The 27,913-nt window shown below is 38.0% G+C and overlaps 1 protein-coding gene and 1 non-coding gene across 2 annotated transcripts in view; both read right to left on the reverse strand.

The window, feature by feature from the left end:
- CATSPERE (catsper channel auxiliary subunit epsilon) overlaps positions 1–27,913 on the reverse strand; it is a 161,869-nt gene that overhangs the window by 114,162 nt on the left and 19,794 nt on the right. The window contains exons 3-6 of the mRNA XM_070768097.1: positions 23,533–23,606; positions 23,184–23,253; positions 20,216–20,286; positions 4,432–4,456 (exon numbers count right to left, since the gene is read on the reverse strand). Of these exons, the coding sequence (XP_070624198.1) occupies positions 4,432–4,456; positions 20,216–20,286; positions 23,184–23,253; positions 23,533–23,606 (240 nt within the window). The remainder of the gene's footprint in view (positions 1–4,431; positions 4,457–20,215; positions 20,287–23,183; positions 23,254–23,532; positions 23,607–27,913) is intronic.
- TRNAS-GGA (transfer RNA serine (anticodon GGA)) lies at positions 18,744–18,815 on the reverse strand. Its single transcript has one exon. It is a non-coding gene; the product is annotated as a tRNA-Ser (tRNA).

The following is a 27,913-nucleotide window of genomic DNA, read 5'->3' on the forward strand; positions in this document are numbered from 1 at the left end:
GACTTTACTATATTCATTGATTAGCTCTAGTAATTTTCTGGTGGCATGTTTAAGGCTTTCTATGTAGAGAATCAAGTCATCTGCAAACAGTGAGAATTTTACTTCTTCTTTTCCTATCTGGATTTCTTTTATTTCTTTTTCTTCTCTGATTGCTGTGGCAAGGACTTCCAAAATTATGTTGAATAACAGTGGTAAGAATGGGCACCCTAGTTGTGTTACTCTTTAACTATATAACTTTATACACATCAGATTTATGGGATTTCTGTCATTTAGTAGATGATTTTAATCCAGTCACATTTGATTACTGAATTCATTTAAATTATTTCTTAAATTTTATTTTTGTGTTGATATATTCTGTTTTAATTTCTCTTTTTCTTTTTTATTGTCTCCTATTGAATTGTTAGCATTTTAAAAATTCTTCTTCCAGAACCCTACTTTTTAAAAATTATGGACTTGTTTCTATTACTTTAATAAATGTTCCTAAATTTTTTCCTTGCATATTTAATATAAGCTAATCCATATCCTCATCTTGAATACGTATAAGGATCAGTTCAGTTCAGTCGCTCAGTTGTGTCCAACTCTTTGCAACCCCATGAATCACAGCACACCAGGCCTCCCTGTCCATCACCAACTCTCAGAGTTCACTCAAACTCATGTCTATCGAGTTGGTGATGCCATCCAGCCATCTCATCCTCTGTCATTCCCTTTTCCTCCTGCCCCCAATCCCTCCCAAAATCAGAGTCTTTTCCAATGAGTCAAATCTTTGCATGAGGTGGCCAAAGTATTGGAGTTTCAGCTTTAGCATCAGTCCTTCCAATGAACGCCCAGGACTGGTCTCCTTTAGGATGGACTGGATGGATCTTCTTGCAGTCCAAGGGACTCTCAAGAGTCTTCTCCAACACCACAGTTTAAAAGCATCAATTCTTTGGTGCTCAGCTTTCTTCACAGTCGAACTCTCACATCCATACATGACCACTGGAAAAACCATAGCCTTGACTAGATGGAACTTTGTTGGCAAAGTAATGTCTCTCTGCTTTTGAATGTGCTATCTAGGTTGGTCATAACTTTCCTCCCAAGAAGTAAGTGTCTTTTAATTTCATGGCTGGAATCATCATCTTCAGTGATTTTGGAGCCCCCAAAAATAAAGTCTGACACTGTTTCCACTGTTTCCCCACCTATTTCCCATGAAGTGATGGGACCAGATGCCATTATCTTAATTTTCTGAATATTGAGCTTTAAGCCAACTCTTTCACTCTGCTCTTTGACTTTGATCAAGAGGCTCTTTAGTTCTTCTTCACTTTCTGCCATTAAGGGTGGTGTCATCTGCATATCTGAGGTTATTGCTATTTCTCCTGGAAATCTTGATTCCAGCTTGTGCTTCTTCGAGCCCAGCATTTCTCATGATGCACTCTGCATATAAGTTAAATAAGCAGGGTGACAATATACAGCCTTGATGTACTCCTTTTCCTATTTGGAACCAGTCTGTTGTTCCATGTCCAGTTCTAACTGTTGCTTCCTGACCTGCATATAGGTTTCTCAAGAGGCAGGTCAGGTGTTCTGATATTCCCATCTCTTGAAGAATTTTCCACAGTTTATTGGGATTCACACAGTCAAAGGCTTTGGCATAGTCAATAAAGCAGAAATAGATGCTTTTCTGGAACTCTCTTGCTTTTTTCATGATCCAGTGGATGTTGGCAATTTGATCTCTGGTTCCTCTGCCTTTCTAAAACCAGCTTGAACATCTGGAAGGATATGATGCTGCAAATCCAAATTCTCCTTCATTTTCTATTTTTGTTAGCTATTATTTTAATTTCATTTTGTTAAAAAATTAGTCATTATTTAAATATTTGACTGTCAATGCTTATTTAGATGTATTAGCATATTAAATAGTTCATTTGTTCGTTAGTTACTGCATCTGGTACTTCAGTTTTCAGTCTGAGAACTCATGTCTTGAACTGTGGAGAAAACTCCGTAAGTGAAAGTGAAAGTCATTCAGTCATGTCCCACACTCTTTGCAACCCATGGACTATACAATCCATGGAATTCTCCAGGCCAGAATACTGGAATGGGTAGCCTTTCCCTTCTCCAGGGGATCTTCCCAACCCAGGGATCAAATCCAGGTCTCCCATATTGCAGGCAGATTCTTTACCAGCTGAGCCACAAGGGAAGCCCAAGAATACTGGAGTAGGTAGCCTATCTCTTCCCCAGCAGATCTTCTTGACCCAGGAATCGAAATGGGGTCCCCTGCATGGCAGACGGATTCTTTACCAACTGAGCTATCAAGGAAGCCCTGGAGAATTCTCCATAATTATTGGAGAAAAAGAATTCTCCAATTCTTTTTCTTCCCTTTTGGAACTCCTATCATATTTATGACAAACTGTCTTGGTCTATCCTCTATGTCTTTTAACTCTTTTACATCTTTTATTTTTTATGTTCTACATTCTGCATGATTCCCATTCTGCATCACTAATTCTGCAGTTTTTTCAACTGTATCTAGTCTTCTATTTAACCTGAATTTTTATTTTTAGATGCCTATTTCTTCATCATAAGACATTTATATAGGATGCTCTTCAATGTTGTATAATTATGAATAACCTTGTTCATGTTTCTTTCCCTTCTATCTTTTGAGCAAACAAAATATGGATTTAATAATCTTTTGCAGTTTATATGTATATATTCCAGGCAGTATGTCTTTTCCTGTGGTTTATACCTTTTATTTTCAGATTATTTTCGGAGGGTTTGTTTTCTAAGAGAGTCTTATACATGCTTGGTTATGAAATGAATTTTATAATCACCTCTGCCTAGGCCCTATGTGTTTCACTACCTGCATTTTTGAGTTTACTACTTGGCTCTAGGTTCTCCAACCTCTTGAGAGCAGTTTAACTTGGACATTCATCTGAAACTCTGTGATGGTAACTCCTCGTCTGTTTACAGTCCCCAAAAGGGTGTATCATCGTTTATTTGCAACTAGCCAGAGAGTGGAGCTTTACTAGTTTCCATTTTACAGATCTTTAATAAATCCTAGCTTCATATAGGGAGGTTAATTTCAGCACCTCTTTTTCCCATCTGTTGGAAACTTCATTTTCTCTTCTCATACACATGTTAAAACATCACCCTTTGTCTACCAGGGCTTATAGTTCGTATAATAACCTTACTTCAGAACTCAACCTTATCTAACTCTGGATTTTAGTTCTTTAGTGACTTGTGACAACTAGGAAATTCTTTTAATTGCTTTTACATTCCATACATGCACATATACCAATATTAATGTAAAAGTCTGCACTGATATTATACACATACATATTTTGTAATGGCGTTTCTATATGTTTTGAGTAAGATGGAGGCTATTCTGCATTATTTGGGTCTATAATAAAAATTTTACTTTTAGAACTTTCTATTTTCTATCTTAAAATTCCTTATCTACTGATAATACTTTCTTCTTTTTGCATTGTTATAGCTTTAGTAAATCCTATAATGTCAGTTGGGATTGGGATAGGGATACATACGAACACATGAGCTCATTCAACTATCTTGATTGAATATAGGAAGTTTTATTTATTATTATCTTTTTTCTGTCTCTTCTTTCCATTATATAATTGCTTTGAAAAAATGAAAATATTTATGGAACTTTAATATCCAAATATTACCACCTTATTTTAGTTTTCAAATTTTGGAATACATCTCTCTGTCACACTTAAAATCAGCCTCTAACCTACATGTCAAAATTTTTAGATCTCAAAGACTCCTTCATAGGCTTGAAAATTATTGAGACTCCCACAGAGCTTTTGTTTTATGTCAGTTAGCCCTATCAATATTTATTACCATATAACAAATAAACATTGAGACTATGTAAAGATATTTATTAATTTATTTTTAACATCTACAATAAACCCATTATATATTAACTAACATGTTTATGGGGACTTCCTCTGAGGCTTAGTGGTAAAGAACCCACCTGCCAGTGGAGGAGACACAGGAGATCTGGGTTTGATCCCTGAGTCAGGAAGATCCCCTGGAGTAGGAAATGGCAACATGTTTATGAAAAAAATAGTTATTTTCCAAGATAAAGAATAGTAAGAAGAATGGTTGTTTTACATGGTAAAATCTCTTTAATATTTGGCTTAATAAGAGACAGCTGGATTATCATCAGTGCTTCTACATTCAAGCTGTTGGTATATGGTATTCTGGTGGAAGTATATGGGGGGAAATCTATTCAGACAGATATATAGTTGGAAAAGTGTAGACCTCGTGGACCTCCTCAAAAGGCTTGTGAAGACCTAGGCGTTCTTAGTCCATACCGTGAGTAACCTCTGCTCTAAGTAAATTTTGTTGAGAATTAATTTTGAAAATTCCTTTTCTGGTAAATATGGAAGAGAAAAATAATATAGTGGCAATATGTGAAGAAGTATACAAAACTTAAAAAAGTTTTACCTGGGTTAAATTGTGAACAAAACTTCTGTTGGGAAAAAGAAAAATCATATTTTAGTAAACAGCATCCTAAATATTCAGTTAAATAATCTACTTTCAACATCAGTTCAGTTCAGTTGCTCAGTCGTGTGCGACTCTTTGCGACCCCATTAATGGCAGCACACCGGGCCTCCCTGTCCATCACCAAACTCATGTCCATTGAGTTGGTGATGCCATCCAGCCATCTCATCCTCTGTCATCCCCTTCTCCTCCCTTCTTCAATCTTTCCCAGCATCAGGGCCTTTTCAAATGAGTCAGCTTTTCACATCAGGTGGCCAAAGTATTGGAGCTTCAGCTTCAGCATCAGTCCTTCCAATAAATATTCAGGACTGATTTCCTTTATGATGGACTGGTTGGATCTCCTTGCAGTCCAAGGGACTCTCAAGAGTCTTCTCCAACACCACAGTTCAAAAGCATCAATCCTTAGGTGCTCAGCTTTCTTTATAGTCCAACTCTCACATCCATACATGATTACTGGAAAAACCACAGCCTTGACTAGATGCATGTTTGTTGGCAAAGTAACATCTCTACTTTTTAATATGCTGTCTAGGTTGGTCATAACTTTTCTCCCAAAGAGTAAGAATATTCTGTTTATATTCCACTGTGTGTAAGTCACTTGAGTTGTTTCCAACTCTTTGTGACCCTGTGGACTGTAGCCTGCCAGGCTCCTCTCTCCATGGGGATTCTCCAGCCAAGAATACTGGAGTGGGTTGCCATGCCCTCCTCCAGGGGCTCTTCCCAACCCAGGGATCTAACCTGTGTCTCTTACATCTCCTGCAATGGCAGGTGAGTTCTTTATCCACTAAGCCACTTGGGAAGCCCTTATATTCCATTATGGACACATAAATGATTAAATGCTAAATGTTAAAAAAAAGCGCTCATGTCCATAATTAAATATAATTTTTGCTGAGGGGCATGAATCTGTATACTTCTTCCTGAATAATACTGTAAGCTAATTTGACATGATCAATGCACATTAAAAAGTCCATAGTTTAGGGACTTCCCTGATGGCCCAGTGGTTAAGACTCCCTGTTTCCACTACAGGGGGCACAGGTTCAATCCATGCTCCAGGAACTAAGATTCTGCATGCCACATGGCATGGCCAATAAAAAAAAAAGTTTATAGAGTTTATATGTTTTAATTTATGTCAAGACAAAATTTATCAGTTAGCACTGCAAATGTTTCATTTATAGCCTTTCAGTGTAAATTTTCTGAAAGAAGAAAATTTACTTGTATATTTATTTATATGTTTTTTAGAAAGTAATTTTTCACTTTAAAGATAGCTGTTATTTTTAAAATCACATAATCCCTAAAAATCAATGACTCAGGATTGTGTTTTCTTTTGTGCATAGTGCTTCTGTTCAGTTCAGTTGCTCAGTCGTGTCCAACTCTTTGCAACCCTATGAATCAGGGCACACCAGGCCTCCCTGTCCATCACCAACTCTCAGAGTTCACTCAAACTCATGTCCATTGAGTCGGTGATACCATCCAGCCATCTCATCCTCTGTCGTCCCCTTCTCCTCCTGTCCCAAATCCCTCCCAGCATCAGGGTCTTTTCCAATGATTCAACTCTTCGCATGGAGTGGCCAAAGTATTGGAGTTTCAGCTTCAGCATCAGTCCTTCCAAAGAACACCCAGGACTGATCTCCTTCAGGATGGACTGGTTGGATCTCCTTGCAGTCCAAGGGACTCTCAAGAGTCTTCTCCAACACCACAGTTCAAAAGCATCAATTCTTCATAGTGCTTAGTATATTATTAAGCACAAAATAAAATGAAGATGTCCTCAGAATCAGTAAATGTACGTGCAGTAAGTTCCTAAGACCATATGATGAAAATAATATTTCATATGTCCAATATGGTCTATGAGAAAGCTACTGAAACTAAGTACTAAAAATCTTGATAGGCAGTATGTCCAAAGTTCAAAAAGTATGAAGTTTGTCGAAAACATCCCCTGTCAGCACACAGGCACCTAAAACTGACCCCTGAAACTGAGGATGCACAGAGTCCTGGCTGGGGCCGCCACACTGCCTTCTCTGGTCCCTATCTACTGTACCGGTAGGCACTGCTGAGGACTATGATAGCCCTTGCAGTCTCTGTGGACACCCTGCAGCATTTGGCAAACACCACGCAACTGTCAATGTTCTGGACCTTACTGGGCTGAACGATGAGACATTGTACCCCACCGGATCCAGAGCCAGCACATGCCCCTGCACATGACGCCCCATACCACTAGATATAGACTGGTGGTCACAGCACGCTCCAGCATGTACAACCACAGGTGGAGGTCTTTTCTTAGTGAGGTCAGTCTATGATGCCTGGAAGTGGTGACTGCTTCTTCAAACGTGCAGACACCTACACAGGCTACAAGGACAGTGAAGAATCAGGGAAACATGACACCATTTAGGGGACACATTAAACTCAAGCAATGAATCCTAAGGAAATGGATTACATGAATAGCCTGACAAAGAATTCAAAATGTGGTTCTAAAGATGCTCAGAGAGCTATGAAAGAACAACAACAACAAAAAACAATTTAATGAAATTAGAAAAACAGTATAAGAACAAAATGAGAAGTTCAGAAAAGGGACTTGTTCAAAAAACATAAGGAAGATTTTGGAAGTGAAGAATTTATAAGAGAGCTTCACAGCAATTAGACAAGAGAAATAAATTAAAGTTATTCAAATTGGAAGGGAAGAGGTAAAACTATTTGCAGATGACATGATACTCTATGTAAAGAACCCTGAAGTCTCCACACAAAAACTATTAGAACTAATAAAGGAATTCAATAAGCTAGCAGAATAAAAAGATTAATATATAGAAATCCATTGCATTTTTAGACTAACAATGAAATATCAGAAAGAGAAAATTTAAAAAAAAATCCTGTTGAAAATCTCATCCAAAAAAAAAAGGAATAAACTTAACCAAGGTGGTGAAAGATCTGTACGCTGGAAAACTATAAAACCTTGATAAAGTAAATTGAAGATAATTTAAAGGAATGGAAAGATCCCTTCTTCTTGGAGGGGAAGAGTTAATTGTTAACTTAATTGTTAATTTTTAACTTAATTGTTAATTTTTAGATTGTTAAAATGTCTATACTAACCAAAGCAATCTACAGATTTAGTGCAATCCCTATCAAAATACCCATGACATTTTTTTTTTCACAGAACTAGAACAAATAATCCTAGAACTTACATGGCACCACAAGAGATTTTGTGTTAATATAACACAAAACTGAAAAAAAGGAGAAAAGCATTAAAAGTGATAAACACAGTCACTACAAAGTTTCAATTCTTAAAAAAAATCTTAATAATTCAAAGTTATGTCACCTAAAAGATACCCTCAAAGTATAAAGCAAAAAATTAGGCACCTACATGCAAAAGTGACATGTCTACCACCACAGTGGGAAATTTTAGCCAATATCAACTCATGAGTCAAACAGGTACAAAAGATCTGAACAGTACACTTAACACAACTGGCCTACCGGACATAAATAGCATATGCTATCCAACAATAGGAAAATATATTTTCTTTAGGTACTTGTGAGACATTTATAAACTCTGACTGCATGCTAGGCCAAAGATTTGATTCTAACACTTCTGTGATAATAATAAAATTAGGTTAGAATTCAGTAACAAAATAATAATTTAAAAGACTCATGTCTGTAAATTAAAAATGCATTCCTATACAACACATTTGCCAAACAAATTATAGTGGCTCTTAGACTATTATTTCCGAGCAGTAACAAAATATTACAACTATGAGATATTCCAATATAGAGGTATTTAGAAGAAATTTTACTTCCTTAAACATACACTTGAAAAAAAGGAAGTCTTAGATCTATGTAATAGACTAAATAACTAATTTAGTAAGTTTCAGAAAAACAAACTCAAAAAAGAAATAATATAAAAAACAAATTGAGATAAAGTAGATGACAGTAGAAAAACTCAATAAAGCCAAAATATAGTTCTTCAAAAAGACTAATAAAAATATCTCTAGGAAGAAAAATAAGAAAACAAAAGGAAGGCACAAATAGAAATATTAGAAATGATAAAAGAGTGGCATACCTACAACTACTGCAGAGATTAAACAAAAATATAAGAGGATATTATGGGAAATTTCATGACATAAAAATTGATACTAACATTGCTAACTGAAGACATGGAAGAATTTTTGGAAAAATACTGCAGAAATGAATTTTACAAGAATTAGAACTCTAAAGTAGCATTCTAACCATTAAAGAAATTGAGTTAATAGTTATAAAATCTTCCCCCGCACACTCAAAAAATCCAGATTCAGGTAGATTTCTATGCAAGTTACCATCAAATATTCAAGGAACATATATTTCCAATCTTAAATAAAATCTCTCAGAGAAGAGAAGTAAAGTTAAAATTGTTCAGTAGTGTCCAACTCTTTGTGGCCCCATAGACTATACAGTCCATGGAATTCTCCAGGCCAGAATACTGGAGTGGGTAGCCTCTCTGGGGGTCTTCCCAACCCAGGGATCAAACCCAGGTCTCCCGCATTGCAGGCAGATTCTTTACCAGTTGAGCCACAAGTGAAGAGAATAGAAAAGAAAGACTAACCCTAACTCACATGATGAGTCTAGCATAGTCTTGGTATCAAATGTATTAAAGCATATACGAGGGGAGTAAAACCACAGGCCACTCCCACTCATGTATATTCACACACATTAAAACCTAAACAAGATTAGCAAATGGAATCTATAAATGTATATGAAAGATAATTCATCAAGACCAAGTTGGCTTATTCTAGAAATACAAGTTTATTAATATGGAAATATTAATAACTATTATCAGATTTACATAGTAAAAAGAGAAAAACTATACAGATGTTTATGTGGAAGCAGAAAAACACTTTGATTATTTAACAAGTCATAAAATGAATTCGCAGCCAGCTTGGAATAAAAAGGACCTTCCTTAATCAGGTAAAGTTTAACTCATAACCTGTAACAAATATTATGCAAAATAGTGAAATGATGAGAGTCTTCCTTTTGAGATGGTGAATAAAATAAAAAGCCCTGCTATCACCTTGTATTTGATATTCTAGACATGCAGTAAGAATAAAAGGAATAGAAGGCATACTTATAAGAAAGAAAAACAAAATCATCATTATTTTCAGGTAATCTGATTTTATTAAATTCCAAGAGAATACATAATCATAACTTAGCAATATTGCTGAATGCAAAAATCAACAGTCAAAAGAAAAGTGTATTCTATACAACAGGAAGAGCTGGTTAGAAATTATAATTTTAAAAATTAGATTATTTATAAGAGAAACAAAAATATAAAGTACCTAAGACTTCAGTTCCGTTCAGTTCAGTTGCTTAGTCATGTCCGACTCTTTGTGACCCAATGGACTGTAGCACACCAGGCTCCCTGTCCATCACCAACTCCCAGAGTTTACTCAAACTCATGTCCATTGTGTTGGTGATGCCATCCAGCCATCTCATCCTCTGTTGTCCCCTTCTCCTCCTGCCTTCAATCTTTCTCAGCATCAGGGACTTTTCAAATGAATCAGTTCTTCGCATCAGGTGGCCAAAGTATCAGAGTTTCAGCTTCAGCATCAGTCCTTCCAATGAATATTCAGGACTGATTTCCTTTAGGATGGACTGGTTGGATCTCCTTGCAGTCCAAGGGACTCTCAAGAGTGCTCCAACACCACAGTTGAAAAGCATCAGTTCTTTGGTGCTCAGCTTTCTTTATAGTCCAAACTCACATCCATACATGATTACTGGAAAAATCATAGCTTTGACTAGACAGACCTTTGCTGGCAAAGTAATGTCTCTGCTTTTTAATATGCTCTCTAGGTTGGTCATAACTTTTCTTTCAAGGAGCAAACGTCTTTTAATTTCATGGGTGCAGTCACCATCTGCAGTGATTTTGGAGCCCCCCAAAATGAAATCTCTCACTCTTTTCACTGTTTCCCCATCTATTTACCATGAAGTGATGGGACCAGATGCCATGATCTTAATTTTCTGAATGTTGAGTTTTAAGCCAACTTTTTCACTCTCCTCTTTCACTTTCATCAAGAGGCTCTTTAGTTCTTCTTCGCTTTCTGCCATTAAGGGTGGTGTCATCTGCATATCTGAGGTAATTGCTATTTCTCCCAGAAAACTTGATTCCAGCTTGTGCTTCATCCAGTCCAGCATTTCTCATGATGTGTTCTGCATATAAGTTAAACAAGTAGGGTGACAGTATATAGCCTTGACGTATTCCTTTTCCTATTTGGAACCAGTCTGTTGTTCCATGTCCAGTTCTAACTGTTGCTTCTTGACCTGCACACAGATTTCTCAAGAGGCAGGTCAGGTGATCTGGTATGTCCATCTCTTAAAGAATTTTCCACAGTTTGCTGTGATCCACACAGTCAAAGGCTTTGGCATAATCAGTAAAGCAGAAGTAGATGTTTTTCTGGAACTCTCTTGCCTTTTTGATGATCCAGTGGATGTTGGCAATTTGATTTCTGGTTCCTCTGCCTTTTTTAAAGCCAGTTTGAACATTTGGAAGTTCATGGGTCCTGTATTGTTGAAGCCTGGCTTGAGAATTTTGAGCATTACTCTGCTAGCATGTGAGATGAGTGCAATTGGGTGGTAGTTTAAACATTCTTTGGCATTGCCTTTCTTTGGGATTGGAATGAAAACTGACCTTTTCCAGTCCTGTGGCCACTGCTGAGTTTTCCCAATTTGCTGGCATATTGAGTGCGGCACTTTCAGAGCATCATCTTCCAGGATTTGAAATAGCTCAACTGGAATTCCATCACCTCCACTAGCTTTGTTCACAGTGGGCCTTCCTAAGGCCCACTTGACTTTGTATTCCAGGATGTCTGGCTCTAGGTGAGTGATCACACCATTGTGATTATCTGGGTCCTGAAGATCTTTTTTGTATAATTCTTCCGTGGATTCTTGACACCTCTTCTTAATATCTTCTGCTTCTGTTGGGTCCATACCATTTATGTTCTTTATTATGCCCATCTTTGCATGAAATGTTCATTGGTATCTCTCATTTTCTTGAGATCTCCAGTCTTTCCCATTCTATTGTTTTCCTCTTTCTTTGCATTGATCACTGAGGAAGGCTTTCTTATCTCTCCTTGCTATTCTTTGGAACTCTGCATTCAAATAGGCATATTTTTCCTTTTCTCCTTTGCCTTTCACTTCTCCTTTTCTCAGCTATTTGTAAGGCCTCCTCAGACAACCATTTTGCCTTTTTACATTTCTTTTTCTTGGGGGTGGTTTTGATCCTAATGAAAATGTCCTGGTACTTTTATTATTAAAAATTACAAAATCTTATTGGCAGACATGTAAAAAAAACCTGAGCAAATGGAGGGTTATATATTAGTCTGGAGTAGAAAGGCTTCTTAAGTTGATTAAAATATATAGACATATTATAAAAAACCCAACTAAGGTTTTTTGTAGAATTGACAAACCAATTCCAAAAATTTATAGAAAAGAGAAACAGGCCCAAGATAAAGCTAAGAAGTTCCTAAAAGAGGACAAGAATTGGGGTCAGTGTGAGGCAGGTATTTGTGCTACCACTTCTCAAGATTTAAAAAAAAACTTATAATAATACAGAAAATATAATTTGTTCAGATCAGATCAGATCAGAAGAGTCGCTCAGTCATGTCTGATTCTTTGCGACCCCATGATTTGCAGCACACCAGGCCTCCCTGTCCATCACCAATTCCCGGAGTTCACTGAGACTCACGTCCATCGAGTCAGTGATGCCATCCAGCCATCTCATACTCTGTCGTCCCCTTCTCCTCTTGCCCCCAATCCCTCCCAGCATCAGAGTCTTTTCCAGTGAGTCAACTCTTTGCATGAGGTGGCCAAAGTACTGGAGTTTCAGCTTTAGCATCATTCCTTCCAAAGAAATCCCAGGGCTGATCTCCTTCAGAATGGACTGGTTAGATTTCCTTGCAGTCCAAGGGACTCTCAAGAGTCTTCTCCAACACCACAGTTCAAAAGCATCAATTCTTTGGTGCTCAGCCTTCTTCACAGTCCAACTCTCACATCCATACACGACCACTGGAAAAACCATAGCCTTGACTAGATGGACCTTTGTTGGCAAAGTAATGTCTCTGCTTTTCAATATGCTATCTAGGTTGGTCATAACTTTCCTTCCAAGGAGCAAACGTCTTTTAATTTCATGGCTGCAGTCACCATCTGCAGTGATTTTGGAGCCCAGAAAAATAAAGTCTGACACTGTTTCCACTGTTTCCCCATCTATTTCCCATGAAGTGATGGGACCGGATACCATGAATCTTTATTTTCTGAATGTTGAGCTTTAAGCCAACTTTTTCACTCTCCACTTTCACTTTCATCAAGAGGCTTTTGAGTTCCTCTTCACTTTCTGCCATAAGGGTGGTGTCATCTGCATATCTGAGGTTATTGATATTTCTCCCGGCAATCTTGATTCCAGCTTGTGTTTCTTCCAGCCCAGCGTTTCTCATGATGTACTCTGCATATAAGTTAAATAAACAGGGTGACAATATACAGCCTTGATGAACTCCTTTTCCTATTTGGAACCAGTCTGTTGTTCCATGTCCAGTTCTAACTGTTGCTTCCTGACCTACATACAGATTTCTCAAGAGGCAGATCAGGTGGTCTGGTATTCCCATCTCTTTCAGAATTATCCACAGTTTATTGTGATCCACACAGTCAAAGGCTTTGGCATAATCAATAAAGCAGAAATAGATGTTTTTCTGGAACTCTCTTGCTTTTTCCATGATCCAGCGGATGTTGGCAACTTGATCTCTGGTTCCTCTGCCTTTTCTAAAACCAGCTTGAACATCAGGAAGTTCACGGTTCACATATTGCTGAAGCCTGGCTTGGAGAATTTTGAGCATTACTTTACTAGCATGTGAGATGAGTGCAATTGTGCGGTAGTTTGAGCATTCTTTGGCATTGCTTTTCTTTGGGATTGGAATGAAAACTGACCTTCTCCAGTCCTGTGGCCACTGCTGAGTTTTCCCAATTTGCTGGCATATTGAGTGCAGCACTTTCCCAGCATCATCTTTCAGGATTTGGAATAGCTTAACTGGAATTCTATCACCTCCACTAGCTTTGTTCGTAGTGATGCTTTCTAAGGCCCACTTGACTTCACATTCCAGGATGTCTGGCTCTAGGTCAGTGATCACACCATCGTGATTATCTGGGTCGTGAAGATCTTTTTTGTACAGTTCTTCTGTGTATTCTTGCCATCTCTTCTTAATATCTTCTGCTTCTGTTAGGTCCATACCATTTCTGTCCTTTATCGAGCCCACCTTTGCATGAAATGTTCCTTTGGTATCTCTGATTTTCTTGAAAAGATCTTTAGTCTTTCCCATTCTGTTGTTTTCCTCTATTTCTTTGCATTGATCGCTGAAGAAGGCTTTCTTATCTCTTCTTGCTATTCTTTGGAACTCTGCATTCAGATGTTTATATCTTTCCTTTTCTCCTTTGCTTTTCGCTTCTCTTCTTTTCACAGCTATTTGTAAGGCATCCCCAGACAGCCATTTTGCTTTTTTGCATTTCTTTTCCATGGGGATGGTCTTGATCCCTGTCTCCTGTACAATGTCATGAACCTCATTCCATAGTTCATCAGGCACTCTATCTATCAGATCTAGGCCCTTAAATCTATTTCTCACTTCCACTGTATAATCATAAGGGATTTGATTTAGGTCATACCTGAATGGTCTAGTGGTTTTCCCTACTTTATTCAATTTAAGTCTGAATTTGGAAATAAGGAGTTCATGGTCTGAGCCACAGTCAGCTCCTGGTCTCGTTTTTGCTAACTGTATAGAGCTTCTCCATCTTTGGATCAGCTAAACAGAATAGCTAATCCAGGAGGAAATCCATGCATACACGGAAACTTGATCTCTGGTAGAACTGGTTTTGTGGAAATATCATTCAGTGAAGTGAAGTGAAGTGAAAGTCCGACTCTTTGGGACCTCATGGACTATACAGTCCATGGAATTCTCCAGGCAGAATACTGGGTGGGTAGCTGTTCCCTTCTTCAGGGAATCTTCCCAACCCAGGGATCGAACCCAGGTCTCCTGCATTGCAGGCAGATTCTTTACCAGCTGAGTCAGAAGGGAAGCCCAAAATCATTCAATAAATGGATCTAAAAAATTAATTCAGTTCAGTTCAGTTCAGTTGCTCAGTCATGTCTGACTCTTTATTCATACACAACCAATAAAGTTGTATTTCTATCCTGAAGCATACACAAAACCTAATTCCAAGTGGATTAAGAATTTAACTGTAGAAAGCAAAACTATACAGAATTTAGTGAAACCTTACAAATCATTATGAAACCAAGAAATAAAATGGGTTAAAATGCTAATTTAATACAGAAGAAAAATTCTTCATGAATAAATGAAAACATGCTTCATGGTAATCAAGGAAATGCAGATAAAAGAACAATGATGTGATTTCACAGCTACTAGATTGAAAAGAATTTAAAAGTCAGATGTTAAGTGTTGTAAGATATAACACAATGGGAACTTTCACCCACTGCCAGTATAGATGTAAATTTGGACAATCTTTTAAAAATCATTTAGAGGCGTCCCAGGTGGCACAGTGGTAAAGTACCCGCCTGCCAATGCAGGAGACGCAACAGATGTGGGTTCGATCCCTGAGTCAGGAAGATTCCCCAGAGTGGGAAATAGCAACCCACTCCGGTATTCTTGCCTGAAAAATCCCATGGACAGAGGAGCCTAGCGGGCTACAGACTATGGAGTCACAAAGATCCAGACACGACTGAGCAACTGAACACACACACACAGGCATGACCTAGTAAAGTGGAACAAATGTATATCCTACATTTAGGTAATTTTACTTTTAGGTCTATTCCCTAGAAAAACGTTATTTATGTACATTAGATTGGTACTTTCCAAATTATTATTTCCAAATAATGTACATACAAATGACTGCAGGATCTTGTCAAAATTCAGATTACGACCCATAAGGTTTGAAACGAAGCTGAGATTCTTTATATCTAACAAGTTCCCAGATGACACTCGTGCTGCTGGTCCTTGGACCACATTTTGAGGAGCAAGGCACTATCTTGAAAATAAATGCGTCAGCAGGAGAATAAGCAAAAATAGTTATATAATGAAGTACCATCAGGCAGGAACAATGTAAGAACTAAAGATTCTTGTTTAAAGATGGATGAGTGTCAAATTTGTAATGTTTAGAGAAAGAGGCAAGTCACAGATGAATGCTTATAATATGATTCATTTTAAATAACATTCAAAAACAAAACTAAACAATTTATTACCATTATATATTGTTGGTAAACTATAAAAAGCGAAGAATCTATTATACAGTTTTCAGGATAGCAGTTAACTTGTGAAGGATAGGATATGATCAGTAGGGGCATAAGAAAGAAAGTGAAAGTCACTGAGTCGTGTCTGACTCTTTGCAACCCAATGGACTGTATGTAGCCCACCAGGCTCCTCTGTCTATGGAATTTTCTAGGCAAGAATACTGGAGTGGGTTGCCATTCCCTTCTCCAGGGGATCTTCCAGACCCAGGGATTGAACCTGGGTCTCTTGCATTGCAGGCCGACTCTTTACTGTTTGAGCCATCAGGGAAGCCTAAGCAGATTCTAACATGCTGGTAATGTTCTATTTGTTCACTTGTGTGATGGATACATGGGTATTAGTCACTGATGGTTCCCATGATCTCCTCTTAGGGGAAAGAGAAAGTAGCCTTTTGGTTACAGAGGCAGGATCTATTCTCCAATGAAGTGTTACCATGGATTTTTATTCCCGAATTTTCCCTTTTCTGTTTCTAAGTTGGTTCATAACTGACAGAGGGAAAGCTGGTGATTGGCATGTCTGAAATTCCCAAAAAGGACATAAGCCTGCCAGTTTCATTAGTAGCAGAGACTTAATTCTGTTTCTTAGTAGACTCCAGGAGAGTGGCCATAAATCAGAGAAGAATGGGTAAATGTGTCCTCTTGGTGGGGCTTGCTGAAATCTAGTGATCAGATCTTTCAATTTAAAGATTATACATAAACTGCAGGGCCATCTGACTTTAAGGGACCATGTGAACCAGAATAATCAAACTATCAGCCAAAACCATGTTTTACCAAAGACATAAATATTCTGATAGGTTAGGTTTGGGTCATATGCCAATACTCAATATTCTCTGTGGCCAATAAAATATGGGGTTGTAAAGGTGCTGTGCTGTGCTGTGCTTAGTCACTCAGTTGTATCTGAATCTTTGCAACCCCATGGACTGTAGTCCACCAGGCTCCTCTGTCCATGGGGATTCTCCAGGCAAGAATACTGGAGTGGGTTGCCATACCCTCCTCCAGGGGATCTTCCAAACCCAGGGATTGAACCCAGGTCTCCCACATTGCAGGTGGATTCCTTACTGACTAAGCCACCAGGGAAGCCTAAGAATATGGAGTGGGACCCTACCCCTTCTCCAGGGGATCTTCCTGACCCAGGAATCAAACTAGAGTCTCCTGCATTGGAGGTGGATTCTTCACCAGTCGAGCTACAGGAAAGCCTGGTTGTAAAGGTTCAGTTCAGTTCAGTTCAGTCGCTCAGTCGTGTCTGACTCTTTGCGACCCCATGAATCGCAGCACGCCAGGCCTCCATGTCCATCACCAACTCCTGAGGTTCACTCAGACTCACGTCCATCGAGTCAGTGATGCCATCCAGCCATCTCATCCTCTGTCGTCCCCTTCTCCTCCTGCCCTCCCAGCATCAGAGTCTTTTCCAATTAGTCAATTCTTCTCATGAGGTGGCCAAAGTACTGGAGTTTCAGCTTCAGCATCATTCCCTCCAAAGAAATCCCAGGGCTGATCTCCTTCAGAATGGACTGGTTGGATCTCCTTGCAGTCCAAGGGACTCTCAAGAGTCTTCTCCAACACCACAGTTCAAAAGCATCAATTCTTCAGCTCTCAGCCTTCTTCACAGTCCAACTCTCATATCCATACATGACCACAGGAAAAACCATAGCCATGACTAGACGGACTTTTGTTGGCAAAGTAATGTCTCTGCTTTCGAACATGGTATCTAGGTTGGTCATGTAGTACCACATAAATCAAATGAAATTAATAATTTCACCACAAAATGCTGCTGCTGCTGCTAAGTCGCTTCAGTCATGTCTGACTCTCTGTGACCCCATAGACGGCAGCCCACCAGGCTCCCCTGTCCGTGGGATTCTCCAGGCAAGAACACTGGAGTGGGTTGCCATTTCCTTCTCCAATGCATGAAAGTGAAAAGTGAAAGTGAAGTCGCTCAGTCGTGTCCAACCCTCAGCGACCCCATGGACTGCAGCCCACCAGGCTCTTCCACCCATGGGATTTTCCAGGCAAGAGTACTAGAGTGGGATGCCATTGCCTTCTCCATGACCACAAAATAGAGGAGGGATATTTCCCTCAAAGAAAGTGATATTAAGTAGATAAAAAGAATAAATACATTATAGTCATCTGGAAAGCAGGGACCATATAAGACAGTTCCTTATACCCTATCCAGTGCTTAGGATATGCTTTGACTATGATACTAAAAAAAAAAAAAAAAAACCAACTCTGATTCATTGATACATTTTAGTTATTGATACATTTAGTTATTGATTTTATAATGCAATTAATTATTTTTTCTTGTACCAGTTTTTCCTTCTTAGTTATATCATTCATCATCATGTTAAAAAGTGTTTGAAGAGCTATCTAAGAAACTAAGAGACTCCTTTTGGAATATAATATATATAGTGGAAACAAAAGAGGCCTGTAATCTGAAAAACCAGAGCCAATTTCCAATGCTATCTTTTAGTTGCTACATATATTTTTCCAAATTATTTAACCTACCCAAGCTTACATTTCCCCCTTTATAATAAAAATAGTAATGCTGACATTTAACTGGATATTATGAAAATTGACAAAGCTGATTTACATGAAGTATGACCACATAGAAGCAGTATATGTTCAGATAGTGGCTGCTGTTGTTATTTTTTGGAGAAGGAAGTGGCAACCCACTCCAGTATTCTTGCCTAGAAAATTCCATAAACAGAGGAGCCTGGTGGGCTACAGTCCATGGGGTTTCAGAGTCAGACACAACAGCTTACACATACATACATTGTTATTTTTACTGTTTGTTCTTCAATATTAGTTGGGTAGTACTTTTGAGGATAATGTAAAGTGAAAGTGAAGTTGCTCAGTCGTGTCTGACTCTTTGCGACCCCATGGACTGTAGCCCACCAGGCTCCTCTGTCCATGGGATTTTCCAGGCAAGAGTACTAGAGTGGGGTGCCATTTCCTTCTTCAACGTATCTTCTCCACCCAGGGATTGAACCCGGGTCTCCTGCATTCCAGGCAGACGCTTTACCATCTGAGCCACCAGGGAAGTCCAGAGGATAACTTAATTGGTGAATAAAATTTTATATGGAAACTATAATGTAGATAATTCATGTGTGGTTAATTAAAGCCAAGGCTTTGACTGTGTGGATCACAACAAACTGTGGAAAATTCTTAAAGAGATGGACATACCAGATCACCTGACCTGCCGCCTGAGAAATCTGTATATAGGTCAAGAAACAACAGCTGGAATCGGACATGGAACAACAGACTGGCTCCAAATCGAAAAAGGAGTACGTCAAGGCTGTATATTGTCACCCTGCTTATTTAACTTATATGCAGAGTACATCATGAGAAATGCTGGACTGGATGAAGGCTGGAATCAAGATTGCCGGGAGAAAGCAGATGACACCACCCTTATGGCAGAAAACGAAGAATGACTAAAGAGCCTCTTGATGAAAGTGAAAGAGGAGAGTGAAAAAGTTGGCTTAAAACTCAACATTCAAAAAACTAAGATCATGGCATCCAGTCCCATCACTTCATGGCAAATAGATGGGGAAACAGTGGAAACGGTGAGAGATTTCATTTTGGGGGGCTCCAAAATCACTGCAGATGGTGACTGCCTCCACAAAATTAAAAGACGCTTGCTCCCTGGAAGAAAAGCTATGACCAACCTAGAGAGCATATTATAAAGCAGAGACATTACTTTACTGACAAAGATTTGTCTAGTCAAAGCTATGGTTTTTCCAGTAATCATGTATGGATGTGAGAGTGAAGTCGCTCAGTCATGTCCGACTCTTTGTGATCCCATGTACTGTAGCCTACCAGGCTCCTCCATCCATGGGATTTTCCAGGCAAGGGTACTGGAGTGGGTTGCTATTTCCTTCTCCAGGGAATCTTCCCAACCCAGGGATTGAATTCCCAAACCATGGAATTCCCACATTGTAGGCAAATGCTTTACCATCTGAGTCACCAAGCTTCCTATGGATGTGAGAGTTGAACTATAAAGAAAGCTGAGTGCTGAAGAATTTATGTTTTTGAACTGTGGTGTTGGAGAAGACTCTTGAGAGTCCCTTGGACTGCAAGGAGATCCAACCAGTCCATCCTAAAGGTAATCAGTCCTGAATATTAATTGGAAGGACTGATGCTGAAGCTGAAACTCCAATACTTTAGCCACCTGATGCAAATAACTGATTCATTTGAAAAGACTCTGATGATGGGAAAGATTGAAGGCAGGAGGAGAAGGGGATGACAGAGGATGAGCTGGTTGGATGGCATCACCGACTCAATGGACATGACTTTGAGCAAGCTCTGGGAGTTGGTGATGGACAGGGAAGCCTGATGTGCTGCAGCCCATGGGGTCACAAAGAGTTGGACATGACTGAGTGACTGAACTGAAAGCTAAATACTCTTAAAATGCATTAATTACCTTTCTTTTGCATTACTTACATAGTCTTATAATACCATAGAAAGCAAATATGAGAATTGTCCACAGATAAATAGCGTTCTTCCTCTAAATCCTAAAATAAAAAAAAAAGAAACTATGATAAGTTTAGATGACTGATTGTTTCTATTATATTTGTCTTTGTGAAATTATATGTCGTGTGTGTGTGTGTATATATATGTATATACACACATACATATATAGATTTGCCCCAGTACCTGCTAATATTTGGTCTTTGACCCTTGTTCCTGACACTTGCTGCTAACACTTTTGTAATTCTTAGTAATAGGAATGTCTCACACAGAGCTCCTAAATTCCTTTTGTTCTAATGAGGTAAACTCTTGGTGGGCTCCTGGTTGGGAACTGATCACTAGAAAGACCAGTCCATGATTAACAGCTTAGAACTTTCAGTTCAGCCTCCCATTCTGCGGAGAGGGGAGAAGGGGTGGAAATGAGCTAATAATCAATCATGCCTACTTGATGAAATCTCCACACAAATCCCTAAAATGTGAGAGTCAGAGAGCTTCTAGGTTGATGCCAGTAGGTAATGTACCCAACTCCACAGTGACAGACGTTCCTGCACTCAGAACCCTTCTGGACCTTGCCCTGTATACTTCTTGACCTGGCTGTTCATCTGGATCTTTTTTACAATATTCTTCATTTTAACTGGTAAATGTGTTTCCCTGAATTCTGCAAGCTGTTTAGAAAATTATCAAAACTAAGGGAAAGGTTATGGGAACCTGAATTTACCACCCGTCATCATCAGTCAGTCAGAAGTGCAGGTGACAACCAGGGACTCACAATTAGCACTTGAAGTGAGGGCAGTCTTGTGGAACTGAGTCCTTAACTTGTAGGATGTGACGTTAACTCTAGGGAGATGGTGCCAGAACTTTAAATGGTAAGACACCCAGCTGGTATAGGAGAATTGGTCCATGTTGAACCCCTCCCAACTATGATCTGGTCACAGAATTGTTCTCCGTGAATATACAAAGGAAAACAGTGAGTTTTCCTAGGCAGTCTTCCTCAATGAAGTACAATTTGATTAATTTTCTGTTTAATGGTTCTCAACCAGAGATGAATTTGCTTGCAAGAAGATGTCTGACAATGCCTGGAGATATTTTAGGTTGTTATAACTGAGGACTGTTGAGTATATTAAGTCAGTGTGTGTGTGTGTTAGTCATTCAGTCATGTCCAACTCTTTGCAACTGTAGCCTGTCAGGCTGCTCTGTCCATGGAATTCTCCAGGCAAGACTACTGGAGTGGGTTGCCATTCCCTTCTCCAGGAGATCTTCCCCACCCGGGGATCGAACCTGGTCTCCTGCATTGCGGGAAGATTCTTTTCCATCTGAGCCATCAGGAAAGCCCCATTAAGTCACATGTACCTCCTTAAAGAGTATAAGGCCTGATAACACTATATATAAGTGACAAAGATATTCATATATATATATGTATTTGTGTGTGTGCATACTTTTTACATGTATTACACATTTATGTAGACTTCCAAAACATAACAAAAGGGAAAGAAATCCTTTTCTTCTTTAGGAATCATGTCATGAAACAAACTGGCAAGCACTCAACTCAAAAAGCCAAATTCAAGTAAAAATTACTATATTCATCTGGCCTCTCCCACATCACCCTGTCTACCTGTTCCCTGAAAATAAAGATTATTAAGTAAAAAGAAAGCAACAGAACTCAGGGAAATTATTAACTTATGAAAAAAAAAAAAAAAAGGCAAAAAGAAGGCACAAGTCCCAAAGTAAAGGCAGGATTTGTCACACGAAGTCTCTACACAGTCATTGGACCATCTAAAGTCATTGGACTTTAGATACACTTGTGTGGGAACTTCAACTATTAGTACTTTGTTACTAATTAGTACAGTGTCAATGCTCAAAATTCATCATTATTATTATTGTAAACTAGAGAGGATTCAACAACACTCATTTATTTGCACTCACACAGCTTTCTTGAGTTGAAGAAAATGTAGTGGAATACAAATAAACCTGCTAGAAATGGCTCTTAGTTCTGAGTATTGTCATAGGAGTATATGATATTAGTCTCACTTAGCTGGGAGTACTATTATCATTATGATGGTTAACTGGGGCTTTAATATATTTACTAATGAAAAAAGCTAATGTAAAAATCACATACGATAGTCCCCTCTTATCTGTGGGATATGTAGTCCAAGACCCCCAGAGGATGACTGAAATTATAGATAGTACCAATCCAACCCTATATATACTGCTTTTTCTGTACATACATACCTAATATAAAGTTTGATTTGTAAAGTAAGCCCAGCAAAATATTGATGATAATTAATAATAAAATAACTACTTCAATATGATCTTTCTCCTTTCCTCATTAAGTCAAAAACTTTCATCTTTTCACTTAAAGGAAGTACTTTATGGCTTCTCTTTGGCATATTTGAATTGCCAGCATCACTATTCTTGTACTTTGGGGCCATTATTAAGTAAAATTAAGGTTACTTAAACACAAGGAGTACAATATTGCAATTAATAGGTGTGATAACTGGGAAAGCTATTAAGTAACTAATGGGTAGGACATGCTGGACAAAGAAATAACCCATATCTCGGGGAGATGGAGTGGGACTGCAAGATAATTCATCATGCCACTCAGAATAACTGCATTTTAAAGCTTGTGAATTGTCTACTTCTGGAATTTCTCATATAAATATTTCAGACTATAGTTGACCATGGCTAACTTAGAGCACAGAAGGTATAATCACAGATAAGCAGGGAACCACTGTATCAGTTCATAACTTAACAATTTGCTATGAGATATTTCTAAAAATTAATGATAACTGACAATAATTTTTAAATACCGCATTTATAGTTACAACTTTACCATTTAAAATGGGTTAAATTAAGTAAAAATCGTCAAAAAAAAAAAGGCAAAATAAAATGTAACAGGGATGATTATTCAAGATTTACTAATTTATCATTTAAATCAACTTACTGGGCCTGAAACAATTGGTTTTATAGCATGCATACCAGGAGAAGAACATCGTAGTTCTGTCTTGGGTAATCTAGCATTTAAAAAAAAAAATGGGAAGGGAGAAATAAGTATAGATGCATATGAGATTCCCCTACAACTTTTTAAGCCTAAAAACTTCCATTGTATGCTAATAAGAAAAATAAAAAATATAGCAACATTTTACTTCTATTTTCAAAGTGATTTTTGTCTTTCTTTTCAAATCTATTTAATGAAAAGAAATTTACATTAAATCACAGCCTTAAATCTAAATGTCCATACTATATGAATGTTTTTTTACACATACATTGATTTTCACAGCAAAAAATCTTACCTTTTATTTTTTATAGAACAGGTTGCTGGAGCACTCCATTCAGAAAATAATGTTCCTTCATACTCTAACTTAATCTGAAAAAGAAGGTAAAATAGCTCAAACAAAAAATCTGCTCCAAAATTTTGTATCTCAATTTTCAGATGTAGAGTTCAATTTTCTGAGTCTCTTACTGTTTAAAGAAAGAATAACTAAAATTCAATTCCTTTTAAATTGTACAAGTATTATGACAAGGGAAAAGTAACTTCTTTATGTCACTTCAATAGTCTCCCGTAAACTGTAGTATTTTTTATTTTACTTCAAAAATAATCTATTAAGTGTCTAGAAGGTGTTTAGTATCATAATTTTCTTCAGTTGCAGTTTCTTTATTTCCTTGCTTCTGCTTTTTTTCCTGCTTCTACATTCTTTCATTTATAAGTTCTTTCTTCCTGGAAGTATATCACACACTTCCTAACATCATCAGTCTTAGTCTCAACACTGGTCCTCCTCTTCAGCCAGATCTAGAGCCCAATTTCACCTTCTAATACTGTTACAGAAAAATTATGTACATTTGTATACATCATTATGTAGATATATACATACATAAATACTGCTTCATTGTTTTTACTTGTAAAATGGGAATTACAATACCAGTTATCTCATAGATTTGATGTTATAGGATTAATGATAGTGTATAAGAAGAAAAAAGTTCACCAGAAAATTGAACACAACCCTAAAGTATATAAAGCAAAATTTGACAGAGTTATTAGAAGATATTTTAAGTCATATATATAGTGGACTTTTAACACACATAGATTACAGCCATAGATTAAACTTGAAAAAAAAGATAATTATAGTTGACCCTTGAACAATTCAGGGGCTAGGGGGACTGACGCTCCACACAGGGAAATCTGCCTATAATTTATAGTTGCTGCTGCTGCTGCTAAGTCGCTTCAGTCATGTCTGACTCTGTGCAACCCCATAGACAGCAGCCCACCAGGCTTCCCGTCCCTGGGATTCTCCAGGCAAGAACACTGGAGTGGGTTGCCATTTCCTTCTCCAATAATTTACAGTTAGGCTCCTATATATACAGTTCTTCAGTATCTATGATTCCACATCCACAGGTTTAATCAACTTTGGATTATGTAGTACTTCAGTATTTACTACTGAAAAAAAAACTTTGTATAAATGGGCCAGGAGAGCTCAAACCTATATTGTTCAAGGGTCAGTGTGTGTGTGTGTGTGTGTGTGTGTGTATTTCTAAAATTGACCAATAAAAAAATACATTCTTTTCCCACATAGATCATTTACCAAAACTGACCACATTTACAAGGGAAGTGTTGCTGCTGCAGCTGCTGCTAAGTCGATTCAGTCGTGTCCGACTCTGTGCGACCCCATAGATGGCAGCCCACCAGGCTCCTCCGTCCCTGGGATTCTCCAGGCAAGAACACTGGAGTGGGTTGCCATTTCCTTCTCCAATGCATGAAAGTGAAAAGTGAAAGGGAAGTCGCCTAGTCATGTCCGACTCTTCACAACCCCATGGACTGCAGCCCACCAGGCTGCTCCGTCCATGGGATTTTCCAGGCAAGAGTACTGGAGTGGGGTGCCGTTGCCTTCTCCAAGGGAAGTGCTAGCCAGTCTCAAAGTATTATTATCATACATACTATACCTTTGATACCAGTGAAATAAAATTGTAATTTCTTATAAAGTGAATCAGAAAAATATCTTAGGATATTCGTAATCTTTAAAAAAAAAACTATACTTCTGAATTATTCATGGAATAAAGTAGAAATCACAATGAAAATTACATAATGTTTATGAAAAAATAAAAGCACTGATGTTATCAAAACTTGAAGCATGTAAACAGGTCCTAATGAAAATGAATACCCTTAAAAGAAATAAGGTAGTTTGAAAGTGAATAAAATCAGTTTTCAGTATAAGATGCTAATACAATAACCTATGAGAGACCCCCAAAAGTAAAAAGAAAGATGTAAGAGAGAAGAAAAATGGGAATTTACAAAAGAAAATAAATTGGGATGGGTTAGTGGTGATGTAATGTTTTAATCTACTCAAATTTATTATAAACACAGATAGAACAATTAGTATAGCAGAAAAAAAAAAACAACTGGACAGCATCAACAATAGAATTCAGTGACAAGGTATCCTTCAAAACCCCAAAATAAAAATTGGGATGGAACAAACCCGCTAAAACCAGCAGATTTGTGTGATATCAGCATAAGAAAGCAACTACAGTAGACCTTAGAAGGAAACACCTAAATCATTATAGGCATTCAGTAGACACCGTAGGAGAACAATTTGAGGATATAACCAGAGGGATTTTTATATTTTTCAGTTTCTTCTTCAGTCTCTGATAATGTCTGAAAGGGCAGGAGGAGGTGGGACCCATGAACTCCAAAATCAATGAGCCAAAGACCTCTTCTAGAATAACGATCCATAATCAAAATACAAGGAAAAAAATACCAACTGAGCTGGAAAGGGACAATAAGAACAAAGGAAAGGAAAACAACAGATAAATGAGGGGGGAAAACAATCTGGGAAGCTCAGAAAGTATTAGCCTTATTTCTGGACACTCTATGGAACAATATAAGAGGTAACTCTAAAGCCATGAGGTTAGAAAAGTTATTTTGACGCACCACTTCTTCCTTAAAGAGCAGGAAAACTAATTTCATGCTTTAGAAAACTGTGCAACCGAAAGAGGATCATGCTTAAATCACACACAATTATAATAAGAAAAAGGAGAGTAAAAAGCAGAAAAACACCTCCCTAAGACCACACTCAGTAAAGACTCTTTTTTTGCTTTGGTCACACCATGTGGCTTGCAGGATCTTAGTTCCCCAACCAGGGATCAAACTTGTACCCCCTGTAGTGGAAGTGTGAAGTCCTAACCATTGGGATCTCCAGGGAATTCCCCTCAATAAATAAACTGAAACTACCATGGGTCCTGGTGGCTCAGATGGTAAAGCATCTGCCTACAATGTGGGAGATCTGGGTTCGATCCCTGATCAGGAAGATGCTCTGGAGAAGGAAATGGCAACCCACTCTAGTACTCTTGCCTGGAAAATCCCATGGACAGAGGAGCCTGGTAGGCTACAGTCCATGGACAGAGGAGCCTGGTAGGCTACAGTCCATGGGGTCACAAAGAGTCGGACATGACTGAGCGACTTCATTTTCACTTTCATAACTTAATATAAGGGTTAGTTTTATGTGTCAATTTGGCTAGATTGTAGTAATTAGTTATTTAATCAAATGCTAATAGAGGTTTCTATATGAAGTTATTTCCGGAGAAGGCAATGGCACCCCACTCCAGTATTTTTGCCTAGAAAATCCCATGGACGGAGGAGCCTAGTAGCCTACAGTCCATGGGTCGCTAGAGTCGGACACGACTGAGCAACTCCACTTTGACTTTTCACTTTCATGCATTGGAGAAGGAAATGGCAACCCACTCCAGTGTTCTTGCCTGGAAAATCCCAGGGATGGGGAAGCCTGGTGGGCTGCCGTCTATGGGGTCGCACAGAGTCGGACACGACTGAAGCGACTTAGCAGCAGCAGCAGCGTGAAGTTATTTTATAGATGTGGTTTACATCTACAATCAGTTGACTTCAAATAAAAGAGAATACTTTGATGATATGGGTGAGGCCCCTTTTGACCAGCTGGAAGCCTTCAGAGCAAAAACGAAGGTTTCCTAGAGAAGAAATTCTGCTACAAGACTACAACATCAATCTCTTGCCTGAATTTCCACTCTCTGGCCTAGCCTAAAGATTTCATTCAGATTTGTCAGTTCCCACAATCACATGAGCCAATTTCTTAACATAAATCTAATATAAATAGGTATAAATTCTATTGGTTCTGTTCCTCTGGAGAGTTATGACTGATATGCCTATTTCAAAACGAGGCAAAATAAATAAAAGATGATAGAAATTATGAAAGAAAAATATAAATAAGAATTTAAAACTCATAAGCTAAACTCAGGAAAAAGTACAAATAAAAAGTCAATTTAGAAAAAACCTAAATTAGCACAATTGTGAATAAACCTAATAAATAAGGTTTTGAGAAAAATAGAAGGCTTTTAAAAATAAAGAGATAAAAAGTGACTCAAGAATAAGTGACAAATATTAAAGACAGGCAAAGAAAATCCAATATATACATACTTGGGAAGAAGAAAACCTAAGTGATTGAGACAGAAAAATAGCATTAATATTAACAATAATTCAAGAATAATATGTGAATAAAAATTACTTGAAACAATGTACTGAAAGGGCAAAACTCATACATAGGAAAAACAATTAAGAATGATTTTTTTTTAAAGACCAACCTAGGATCTATATTAATAAAAGCATTGAAGTTGATAAGAAACCTTCTGGGGATCCTGACAAAAAGAACAATT

The sequence above is a fragment of the Bos indicus genome, chromosome 16 (genome assembly GCF_029378745.1).
Source record: "Bos indicus isolate NIAB-ARS_2022 breed Sahiwal x Tharparkar chromosome 16, NIAB-ARS_B.indTharparkar_mat_pri_1.0, whole genome shotgun sequence".
NCBI classification, from domain to species: Eukaryota; Metazoa; Chordata; class Mammalia; order Artiodactyla; family Bovidae; genus Bos; species Bos indicus.